The sequence below is a fragment of the Prionailurus viverrinus genome, chromosome D1 (assembly GCF_022837055.1).
Source record: "Prionailurus viverrinus isolate Anna chromosome D1, UM_Priviv_1.0, whole genome shotgun sequence".
Taxonomy (NCBI): Eukaryota; Metazoa; Chordata; class Mammalia; order Carnivora; family Felidae; genus Prionailurus; species Prionailurus viverrinus.
In genome coordinates, this window is record NC_062570.1 from 5709313 (window position 1) to 5721977 (window position 12665).

General features: G+C 38.1%; 1 protein-coding gene across 3 annotated transcripts in view; it reads right to left on the reverse strand.

Moving 5' to 3' along the window:
- GUCY1A2 (guanylate cyclase 1 soluble subunit alpha 2) overlaps nt 1-12665 on the reverse strand; it is a 331514-nt gene that overhangs the window by 129887 nt on the left and 188962 nt on the right. For all 3 annotated transcript variants that reach the window (XM_047877979.1, XM_047877981.1, XM_047877980.1), the window contains exon 5: nt 4045-4530. In XM_047877979.1, coding sequence (XP_047733935.1) covers nt 4045-4530 — 486 coding nt within the window. The remainder of the gene's footprint in view (nt 1-4044; nt 4531-12665) is intronic.

The following is a 12665-nucleotide window of genomic DNA, read 5'->3' on the forward strand; positions in this document are numbered from 1 at the left end:
GTATGTATATCCAAAACATACAAAGCAGTCACATGAGGCATATTCCCGTATGTCCAGATATACCTGTCTGAAAACTAACAATGGTGGCTACCATGTACATTTACTACTATGGAGCAGTTGCTGTTCTAAGCATTTTGCAGGGATCAGCTCATTGAAAAACAACTCTGAGGTAGACACACTTAGTATCTGAACCTTATAGGTTACAGAAATGGAGAAAAGTGAAGTTTAAAAAGTGGCTGCAGGTGTAAAGATGAGAACTCTATGAAGAGCATTAAGAAAGCACTGGGATGCTGCACTGTTGCCTAAGTGGAAAGCGGAGAACTAAGGGCTCACTTACCCTCCTTGCTTATCCCTTATTTCTAAGTGATGGGTTTGCCAGAGATAAAAATATAAAATGAGGCAAAACCTTCATTATTTAATGTCATTATCACCATCATCATCACCACCACCACCACCACCACCACCACCATCGTCATCATCTATATGCCAATGATTTAAAAAGTTAGAGATACTGGCTCTTTGTTCATCCCCTATACCATATAAAACCCAAGGAGCAAAATGTTATATTGTGCATTATTTATGCCAACTCTTTACTAAGTATTTGCTTTTCTAATCATAAAAGGATCAAAATTATAACCCATGCTTCCTTCAATTTACCTAACTTTTACTTAGTATCCATATACCTGGGACATCTTGGCAGCCAAGTGCTGTAAAGGCTTTAATTTTCTCAATGCCAGTAATATGCCCATTAAAATCTCTAGCTTCCTCCTATACCTCCTTCTTTACAGAAGGTTTACTCCTCATTATGGCCTAATTTAGCTGAATCCTAACCCTGGAATTAGAGTCCATCACTGCACCATCTTCCCTAACGATAGGAAAGCATGGAATAATAACATGATCAAGAAAAGGACAACCATCAATTTGGAAAGGAGAGTCTCACTAGGCAATAGCAGGCTTTGAATGCCCCCCTGTGGGGCACTGTCTCTAGGTCTTTCTTGGTATTCAGATTTACCTGGTTTCCTTTCACATTTCCAATATAAAAGTGGGTTCCACGGGGCACCTAGGTGGCTCAGTCAGTTGAGCCTCCAACTTTGGCTCAGGTCATGATCTCACGGTTCGTGAGTTCAAGCCCCGTGTTAGGCTCTGTGACGACAGCTCAGAGCCTGGAGCCTGCTTCGGATTCTGTGTCTCCCTCTCTCTCTGACCCTCCCCCATTCATGTTCTGTCTGTCTCTGTCTCAAAGATAAATAAACATTAAAAAAATTTTTTAAAAAGTCGATTCCACCATATTTTTCCTCATGGTATGATTATTCCAGAAAAATTCTACATGTACTTTAAGTCCAGCAAAAAGTCTTCTTAATTTTATGAAATCAGCAGGTATCTGGTCCTTTAAGAACTGTACCACCTTTGGAATTTTTTTTCAATAGTAATTAAAAAATGAGCAGATAGCTCATGGTACAAAAGAGCACTGTGTAAATTTTCTAGAAAATAAGCTGGTCTGCTTATGATGATTAGAAATCTCAGATTAGGCATGTAAGAGGATTTCTACTTTATATTCCTCCTAATGTGTTTCTCCCAATGTATGTTGTTTTATCCTATACAAGGCTAATATTCTTTCTTTATTTAGTCTTTCCCTCTGTGTGGCCATGCCATCATCACTCTGGCTTCAGCACATAATGTTTTCCTTGTCTGAACCCTAAATTCAACCCTTATAAACCTGAGGAGACATCAAAGCTGCCCTAGATACCTATTTAAGATACATACACATACTGGCATCAAAGACATGTTAAAAACACCAGGCCTAAAATAATATCACTGTATAATTTATTGCTAAAATTTCCAAACAAGTTCAGTTTAAGAGAATTTGTGAACCAGGAATGTTTGTTTCTCTTTCTCTCTCTTTCTCTATCTCTCTGATAGATATAGATATATATAGATATATTTTATTTTATTTTTTATTTTTTTTTATTTACTTTTGGGACAGAGAGAGACAGAGCATGAACGGGGGAGGGGCAGAGAGAGAGGGAGACACAGAATCGGAAACAGGCTCCAGGCTCTGAGCCGTCAGCCCAGAGCCTGACACGGGGCTCGAACTCACGGACCGCGAGATCGTGACCTGGCTGAAGTCGGATGCTTAACCGACTGCGCCACCCAGGCGCCCCTAGATATATATAGATATAAACACACACACACACACACACACACACACACACACACACACACAAAGATGGAAAGCCCAGTCTTGAGCATCAGGGAAATAGTAGATCCATTTTATAAGTTAAAACTTGCTGATAATTTTTTATCACTGTATGGAACATAAATATATATATATATATATATATATGCACACCATGGGCAGTTATATATATATATATATGGTTATAACCATATATATATATATATGGTTATAACCATATATATATATATATGGAAAAATTTGAGGCTCACACAGAATATTCCCATATTTTTTTCTGTGGGGTATCCTAGCTTATTTCAAGGGAAAGGAAACACGATGTTGTGAAATCTGTATTTTTAAACCTTCAAATTGTTGTGGTACCCTCAGAAGGTATCACATACCTTCTTTTCTCAAAACCTTGACACTTACATTTAAATCAAGGATTCCTTTGGTTTTTCAAAGGAGAATCTGTTTATCTGTTTATCATTTATCTGTATCTCATTTAGTTGTAAAAGCTTAGAGCCAAAATAACATGACTACTTTGGTTGGAGAAAGCTAACACAGCAAATCAGGGGTTCATAGAGGAAGGAGATTGGTGGTTGCTAAGATTAGTGCAGTAGAGCCCGCAGCCTGGAGAAAGGCATATGCTGGCAAATTCAGGCCAATCTGTTCTACCTTTTGGAAATCACTGAGTGTAACAGTGACAACTCATTGTAGTGTCTCTCTGGTTTAAGATCAGACATTTGGCTATGTCTACCATACATTATGTAACAATAAATTATAAGGAAGTTGAAGATAATTTATAAGAACTTCTGTACAAGGCAAATCCTGCACATATACCAAACACTGAAAATTCACCTTGCCAAAGAGACTCACTAAAATATTTAGCAGCAGCTACACATTATACATAATGGCACTAAAGAACACCTTTCTCCAAAGGAGAGACACCTTAATGAAAACACCCTCTGGGATAATAATATCAAACTACAATGTTTCTTTCCAAGTCTTCTTACGTGCAGATCATGCTATGAAAAAAAAAAAAAGTAGCAGTCTAGATGGTTTAGTAAGGAAGAAAATAAAAGCCTACAGTTCACTACTGTTAATTATACTAAAAGTGCTTTCTGTCCTTTATATAAAAAAGCCATATACCCTGACATTGTGTAATCCACGTGAAATTCTATGTAAAGTTACAGAATTATTCATTAGGTAGATATGATTCTGAATTGTTCAAGATAGCAGTTTTTAGTAAGAAAATAGTAAGGAGTTCACCAAATCAGACCAAAAAATGGTGACCCATTTTCAAAGCTCTTCCTTTATTTAGCTTGGAAGATTAAGATGCTTCCACTAAAAACCACTGGTCATTTGGTAATAGCTAGAACATTTCTAAGTATCCCTTTAGAATTAGAGAGTTATTTGACAATGCACTGCCAAATATCGATTAATCATCATATAACTGATACTGCAATGCATATTTTAACATAACTTATTTCTTACTGTCAAAATACAATACTTAGTTTATATTAGAATCCTGTTCTCTAAGAAAGACTAATTATGATGTTGTGCAAAGTTGCCTAGAATTCAGCACTTAAATTCTGTAATAATAATGAATGTAGAGAACTAGATCTGTAGAAGTTTTCCTTACTGAGCAATATTATGATTTGGTTACCTATAGTATGTCAATACTATGAATTGACTCACAATGGAAGTTCACTCATTAAGCAGAAATACCTGTTACTTGGTATAAAATTTCTAAATTAAAGAGATTTCCATCATTTACTATCAAGTTTAAGTACCAAAAGAAAATTATACCCATGCAATTTAATTTACTATTAAAAAGTACTTGTGTACAAGCAATTAAACCCAAATACCTTGTAAATATCCAAAAATCCACACTGGTGGTCAAATCTGGTATACAGTTCATTCAGCATGCTGATCACCTGCATGGGGGTACACTGGGCACAGATGGCTGTGAAGCCAACAATGTCTGAAAAGAGCATGGTGACATCATCAAACTTTCTGGCCTGCACCTGCTGTCCTTGCCACAGCTGCTGAGCTACATCACCAGGGAAAATCGAATACAGAAGATCCACTGTTTTCTTTTTCTCTTCTTCCAGGGCCTGGTGAGTTCTTTCCAAGGTCGCCTTTAGTTTATCCATCCTCTTCTTCAAGCCATCTTGGGCCTTGGCCTGCTCGCCAACCAGAATGACATCTCGGGTGGCATCATGGATAGGGATGTCTGAGAGATGCAGCCCTCGGCCCATGAGTTCATCCAACTTGTCCACACATGGAGAGCCCAAGAATAAGATGGAATTTGACTCTGGAACATGGATCATCTGTCCCTTGACTTCCATCACCTGCAAAATTAACATGAAATTTTCATCAGTGCTCTTCATACAAGTAGGTTCACAAAAAAGTTTATTTATGACGCTGATGAAGAGGAGGAACATGAAATGTGCTAGTAGCTATGCTGAATTTCTGCATTCATATAAGCATATTTAAATATGGTTTGCAGCCAGCGTAAAAATTCATGGTTGTCAACAGAAATCTTTGTTATTATCTCCCACTCTGCCACTCTCCAAAGACAATGGTGAGATGAAGAGTGAGATCAATGAGAAATGAAGCAGGAAAACATTTTTTATTCAAGATGAAATTACACTCAGGCACATCATGAAACGGGCTCAGGAGTCAGTTCAAAACCTTTCAACCTGCTTAATAATAAAATTAGGATAAATCTATCTGTCAAAATAACTACATTCAATTGTCATTAAAATAAGACTCAGGAAAAAGTCCAGAAGATTAAAATAAATCAAAATTATTGTTTAGCCTTACGTAAGTCATTTTTCAAACAGTTTGTAGACCTTTGAATATGTAGTAGTTCTCGCACTGACTGGATTAGGGAATAATCCACTTGATCTTAAAAATAAAAACTTAGGGGAACCTAGATGGCTCAGTCGGTTAAGCCTATGACTCTTCATTTCAGCTCAGGTCATGATCTCACAGTCCTGAAATCAAGCCCAGCATGGGGGCTCTGTCCTGACAGCATGGAGCCTGCTTGGGATTCTCTCTCATTCTTCTCTCTCTCTCTCTCTCTCTCTCTCTCTCTCTCTCTGCCCTTCCCTGCTCAGGTGAGCACACTGTCTCTCTCAAAATAACTAAATAAACATTTTTTAAAAAACAGAAATTTATACTAGATATGATTAAGTCACTATTACTAGGAAGTAACTATCACTCAACTAGCATATTCAACACAGGCTAAAAATAAACCCCGCAAATCAGAATAGCACTAATGGAATGCATCTAATAAGATAAAGAATCTGAAGAAGTAGTACTTTAAATCCATCCCTCCTTTCTGTGCTCTTGGACTGGAGAAGTTGGGGAATGGACGTTTGATGTTTCCCATCAGCGAACACAGGTTTATGCTATCTCTGCTCAGCGCCCCACAGAACACTGCAAGGAAAGGAGCAGAGGCAGGAAAGGAGGTAGACATAGGAGGCGGCAATATGAATATAGTTATTTGGGTCAGAAAAAGGTATCTGATCACACCTGGAGAGGAAAGGGGCTGTAATGACCTAGAAAGAACAGCATACGAGTTGGCCAGCAGAGACCGCCCATCCGTGTAACCTGTGTCACCTTCCACGGCCCCATGGAATGTGCTCAATAAATGTATCTTCCATGACTCTTCATAGCATGAAGTAGTTAGGCTGGTGGATGAAACTAGAGGCAGAGAACAAATATGTGGTAGGCCTGCAGCTATGTCTTACTTTGCTCCCCCTGTGCCATTCATCAAGATCTAGTATGGGGAAGGAGATACAATTGAGTCCATGCTTGATGCTGTACTTTTCACGAAATCAAACGTTGGCTTTATCTTGTGAAAAATTTCTGCTAGTGCTCAGTATTTCATCCTTTTAAGCATAATCCTCTCATTTACTCACTGATATATATGTTGTTTTCTACTTACTCGAACTGGGTGATAAACATAAAAGGGGAAAGGAAGATCCCCCTTCTCCAAGTTATCACAGTATGGTGGAGGGGACTGGAGAAGAGCATGAAGAAGACACTTCTAGCTCCCTCATGCAACATGGGCTCTCGAAAGACTGCAGACTGTGGTTTGAGTACAGAGAAAATAATTGTTCTGAGAAGTATTTCCAGCTTGTTTTATACCTGCTTATACTAAAATTTATTTTTTAATTTTTTAATGTTTATTTATTTTTGAGACAGAGACAGACAGAGCACAAGCAGGGGAGGGGCAGAGAGAGAGGGAAACACAGAATTTGAAGCAGCTCCAGGCTCCGAGTCAAAAGCACAGAGCCCAGAGCTCGAACTCACGAACCACAAGATCATGACCTGAGCCAAAGTCAGACGCTCAACCAACTGAACCACCCAGGTGCCCCCTCAGATTACACTGAAGTTTAAATGAAAGAGCATGAGGTATAAGAAAAATAAACTTTTAAATCTGTCAGATTTCAGAAATTGGTAAGCATAATAAAAAGGAGTATTGGATGGGGCAAAAGGTTAAAGTCATCCTTTTAGAAATCTTGGTGCTCAGGTTCTGTTAAACTACCTGGGTCATTTTTATTTTAATGCACAGATATCTCTGTACTAACATTTACCAGTCTAACCAAGAAGTGATTGAAAACTGAGTAGCTCATGTAACTGCACACTACACATTTCTGTATTTCCACATATCCTGAATGTGGACTAACCAATGCTCCCATGAGACTCAAGTCTAGGAAGACAATCATTGGTAGCAGGCTTACAGCATGGTGAAGAAAGAAGGATTTGGAAACAGTCAGACCTGGATTTGAATTCCAGTTCTCTCGACATTTAAATGGGCCAACTTAAGTTATTTATACTTTCAAAGCTTTGGTTTCTTTATCTCTAAGATAGAGATGAGATGATAATTATGTTGATGAGGATGAGCCTGTAGCTAACTCAACACATCTGCTGAGTGCTTGCCATCAGCTAGGTACCGTGCTGAGTACTTAATCTACATGTTGTTAAATTTTACTGTACCCTATTACTGTTCTCCTTTTTTTTTAAACAGATTTAGGGAGGTTGGAGGCCTTCTAACAACGCACAGGCTAATAAACAGCAAAGTCAGCATTTTAAACCCAGAGGACATGCTCTAAGTCACTGAAGAAGCATGATGGGTAAGGATGTTGGGCAAGGCCAGAAGGGACAATAATAATTCTACATGTAAACCAATGTGATGGCAAAGTAACCTTATTGAGATATTCACAATAGGCATGAGAAAAGATAGAAGTTGTTGCTCTTGATATAGATGAAATAGTTACTTGTATGCCTATCCACTGATAGCAGGGTAGTAAAAAATTACTTCTATATGTGATTTCATCTTTAGGATATAACTTATGGATGCACAGACAAAATGATATGTCCTTGGTGTCCACAGAGGTCTTTGTTCTCATAGCGTAATATTCACTTCGAAGGATTAGATCCAGAAGGAAAAAACAAAAGTAGGAAACAAATGGCCAGCCTGAAAAACTTCTGTATCTTCACAAGAGTTGAGATTCTCCCTCTCTCAAGCCCCCTCCTGAGGCACTGCCCAGCTGGAACCACCAGCAAGAAGGATCTTGCCACAAGGGCCCAGTCAGGAAGTATTCATATCCCACATGAATGAAAAAAACCTCTTTTGCATGAAGACACCAGGACATCTCTCCTCTGGGAGCTGGTTCTTCTCCCTTAAGCAGCATTAACAAGGGCTAGTGGGAACCCTGGAAGCATAAAATAAACTCAACAGATGAAAATGGGACCATGTGAGCTCTGAAAATCACACTGTCATTGCAACTACTATCTACAAAAGTAGGCCAGGACCTGTATGCCAACCCTAAACACAGTGACTGCTTGTTAAAATTTTTAAAAAATTAAATAGGATCTGGTGTCTTGTAACATAATAGCCAAACTATCCAGGACATAATAGGACGCCAAGCATCATAATAAGAACCAGGAAAATCACATCTTGAATGAGAAAAGGCCATGAGTTGATGCCAACACTGAAAGGAATCAGACATGGGAATTATCTGTCAAGAATTTTAAAGAACCCATCATAAAATGTTTCAACAAGAAATTATAAATTCTTTTGAAAGGAATAAAAAATTAGAAAATCTTAGTAAGGCAACAGAAGATATAAAAATAACCAATGTTGATTATAGAGCTTAAAAATGCACCAAAAAATAGAAAATTTGCTGGGTGGGCTCAAAAAGATGACACGGGAGGGAATCAGTGAATTTGAGAATAGTTCAAGAGAATTTACTCAACATGAACAGAGAGAAAATAGACTAAAAAATAAAATAAAATGAACAGAGCTATAAGGACCTGCAGAACAACAACAACGACAATAATGACGACGACAATATCCGACCTTTTTATGATGGCAGTTCCAGGAGGAAAGGAGAAAGAACAGGAATGAAAACGCATCTGGAAAAATAATGGCTGAAAATGTCTCAAATTTGACTAATAATATAAATCCACAGGTTCGACAAACTATGTGAGCCTCAAATAGGATAAACACAAAGAAACCCACTGTAAGACACACCTTAATTAAACTTCTAAAAACTAAGTTCAGAGAAAAGATCTTGAAAGTATCCCTAACGAAAGGATGCATTATTTACAGGCAACGCTAATTTGCATGGAAGTTTGTTTCTCATCTGAAACTATGGAGGCCAGGGGAAAGTAGCACAGTTGTTTAAATATCAAAAGAAAAGACTTGTCCACTGAATTCTCTATCTGGGGAAACTATTCTTGAAGAATGAAGGGAAAGTAAAGACATCTGCAGCTAAAGAGACACTAAAAGTCTGTGTCCTAACAGACCTACCCTTAAAGTCTAGGCAAAGAAAAATTTTCAAACAGAAAGATAGTAAGAGAAGGAATCTTAGAGTATCAGGAAGGGGTAAAAAAAAAAAAAACAACCGAAAAACTAGGAATATGGGTTCTTACCACAGAGTATCTTTCTCCTGAGTTGTCTAAATTAGATATAATGATTGAAACAAAAATTATAACACCATCTGCTCTCATCCCAAGTGTGCTTATAAGGGAGAAGCAGAGGGAGATTATGTGTGAACACACGTGCGGGCACGCACATAACGATGTGGAGGAAGAGACACAGTGGAGTAATGTAACTATAAGCCAAGAAACACCAAGGTGTGCCAATAGCCACCAGAAGCCAGAAGAGTCAAAGAACAGATTCTCCTCCAGACCCTCTGCAGAGTCCATGGCCCTATCCATACTTCTGGTGCAGTTCTGGGGTGATGGTGGGGTTCAGAGCTGACAGTCAAGAAAGAATTCTTGAAAACATCTTTGGTGCAAAAAGGTGATTTTATTAACGCATGGGGACAGGACCTGTGGGCAGAAAGAGCTGCACTGGGGTTGAGAAGGGTGACTGATTATATACCTTCAGGTTGAAAGGGGATTAGGGACAGTTTAAGTCTCTAAGGAATTTTGGAAGCAAGGTTTCCAGGACCTTGGTGGGCTAGCTGCTATTAGGAAAACTCCATTTATTACCGTTTAGTAAAACCTCAGTCATGAGACCCTTCAGATGTATATCAGCAGCCATATGTTGAAGTATGATTGCCAACATATACTTGGGGGTTAAGGATAAAGGAGGTTTTCAAAGGAATTTTTAAGTAAGGAGACTCACAGGATCCGGGGAGGCGGGGGTGGGAGGTGGGGTGGGATAATGTTAAGCCAAGATTCCCTTTTGCCCCAGCACAGTGTCATCATTGAGGCATCTAAGCTCCTAGAGGGAGGTCACTCTGCCTGTTTCAAGGACTTGTCAATGGGCTGTAGGCAGTAAGGGAATTTAATTTTTCATTTGTCTTAAGTTCCCACATCACCATGGCAAACACTTAAACCCCCTTACATCTTGATGAGGGTGATATTAGGGCTCCAGGAAATGGAGTCTATAGGTTTCTGCAGATTGGAGTATGGATAAGATTGTCTTTTTCTTGCAGTTTACTAAGTTATCTCTAAACTGAAGGAGACTCCTATCCTGCATGACTGTGATCTCTATCAGTAAACCATTTGTTTTCTTTCCTTTCCTTTGTTCTTGGGCAGCCAGGAGTGTCCGAGAAATAGCGCCCAAATCCCACCTGCGGGTGCGGGATGCTATTAGCCTGTACTTTGCCCTCAGCTTGCCTTATGCTCCCTCATCACTTTGATTTTAAATTCTGACCTTCAGGACTCTGTAAGAATAAGTTTCTGTTGTTTTACATCACCAAATTTGTAGTAATTTGTTACAACAGCCATACAGACTGAAAGAGCAAAGTTAGCAAATAAGATCTTACTGACACATATGGGAAGACCCACCCAACAGCAGCATGTACATAATTTTTTCAAGATCTCATGGAACATACACTAAGTCAGACCATATCCTGGGCTGCAAAAAGAAAAACCAACATAACAAATGTTTTGACTTGGAATTATATACAATATGTTCTAAATGGTATAAAACTAGACATCAATCACCATAAAACATATTCATAACAGCCAAAACTGAAGAGTCCAGATGCATTTCAATGGATGAATGATAAAACCTAAAGAGGAATACCATCTAGTAAAATAAAGATGACTCTACTCACGTAAGCCAAATTTTGGATTAATCTGTAAGGAACTCCACTAAGTGAAAAAAAATTCTCATTTAATAAAAGAGAGCGCGTGCTTTCCTGTTTGCTTATTTCTTTTTATCATTCACCTGTTTCTGTTTTGATTCTTAGACTACAATTATCCAAAGAAATAAAGTGTTTTGAAATAAAACCTGTTATCTCCCAGAGGGCTATTGGTTTTTTGTAATTCTAACCTACTCTCTGTATTTGTAACAGCTACAATTTTTAAAAACTGTAAATTTTGTTTTGATCTTCTCTGGCAAGAATCCTTCATTAAATATTCTTATTTAAAGAGGCAATACGAAAATTCTTAAGTGAAATACACTAATATACTTTACAAAAATTAAAAGCATTCTTATTTATCCATCTATTTTATAAGTATTTACTTAGTATATATGACCTATCATTGCTATGCTATGCACTTTAAATATGTAGGAATTTAAGCAGAACATCTTTGCATTTTTAAAGAACTAAACAATAAATTCAATAGTAAAGTGGATGTATCTGGGGGAATATTAACATCTAAGGCTAATTATGATACTTATTCTGTACACTGAAATGTTGCCTTTGTTGAAATGAGATACAAAAAAATTCATACTGTTTATTGATGAAATCAGCAACCCCCCACCCCCCAAAAAAACACATAACCCCCAGACATTTCATCTTAGAAGAGAAATGCTTAGCATAGAAATGCTTGCTTCCCTCCTGCTTCGTGTATTTGTATTTACTTCATTGTTATTCTTCAAACCTCAAAACTTCATTCTAAAAATGGATTCAGGTTTTGTTTTGGTGGATAAGCTGGTAAACCACATAATGAAGTCATTTAATGTTCCACCATTAGATGCCACTTTTCTTTTTAAGTCACAGCAGGATTCAAATAATATTTAAAGGAAATAGTTTTTTTTTTTTTATAAATTTTTTTTTTCATTTTTTATTTATTTGTGGGACAGAGAGAGACAGAGCATGAACGGGGGAGGGGCAGAGAGAGAGGGAGACACAGAATCGGAAACAGGCTCCAGGCTCTGAGCCATCAGCCCAGAGCCTGACGCGGGGCTCGAACTCACGGACCGCGAGAGATCGTGACCTGGCTGAAGTCGGACGCTTAACCGACTGCGCCACCCAGGCGCCCCTAAAGGAAATAGTTTTATGCTGCATAGTTGAAAGAAGTGTATCAGCAAACGTTTCATATTCTGTTGTGAAAATTTTCCAAATGTGAAAGGCTTATGTTTTGCTTTTAGATTCTTTATTCATTTTTTTTTATTGAAAATTTCACACAATGTGGGGAATATTAAAGTGATACATAGTGTTTAATACTTTGCACCCAGAGATGGCTCTTTTTTTCCCCCAAAGAGTGCAAATGATTGTATTTTTCATCACATTCACACCAGCAGCAAATCACACACATTTAAGGAATCGCACTAAAAAGTCTGCCTTGCTTTACCACCCACAGTTAGCCTGCACCTCTGGGACACCTCTGTCCCCACACTGCCACTCACATGTCCCATGGGAGATTTTGGTTACATTTCTATATAAAGAGTTCAGAAAGCTATAGTAAATTTTTGGAACCACCACTAAAAGATTCTGCAAGGAAAGGAAATTCTGCACTCTCTTCAAGGAAATATTATAAAAAATAATCCTGCACAAAGCACTAACTCATTGTTATACAAGGATGAAGGAAAAGCTTCCTCATAGTAACAGAGTACAAAATAAGAATTTGGATTATAAAAAATACTGGCCATTTTGACCCAGCCAATTTATCATGAGAATATTCTGACAAGGCTTCAAAACAAAACAAAAACCCTAACTTCCAATTACCCAATTCTATGTTATTATGTGTGTGTTGTGTGTGTGGGCATGTGTGCATTTTTGTT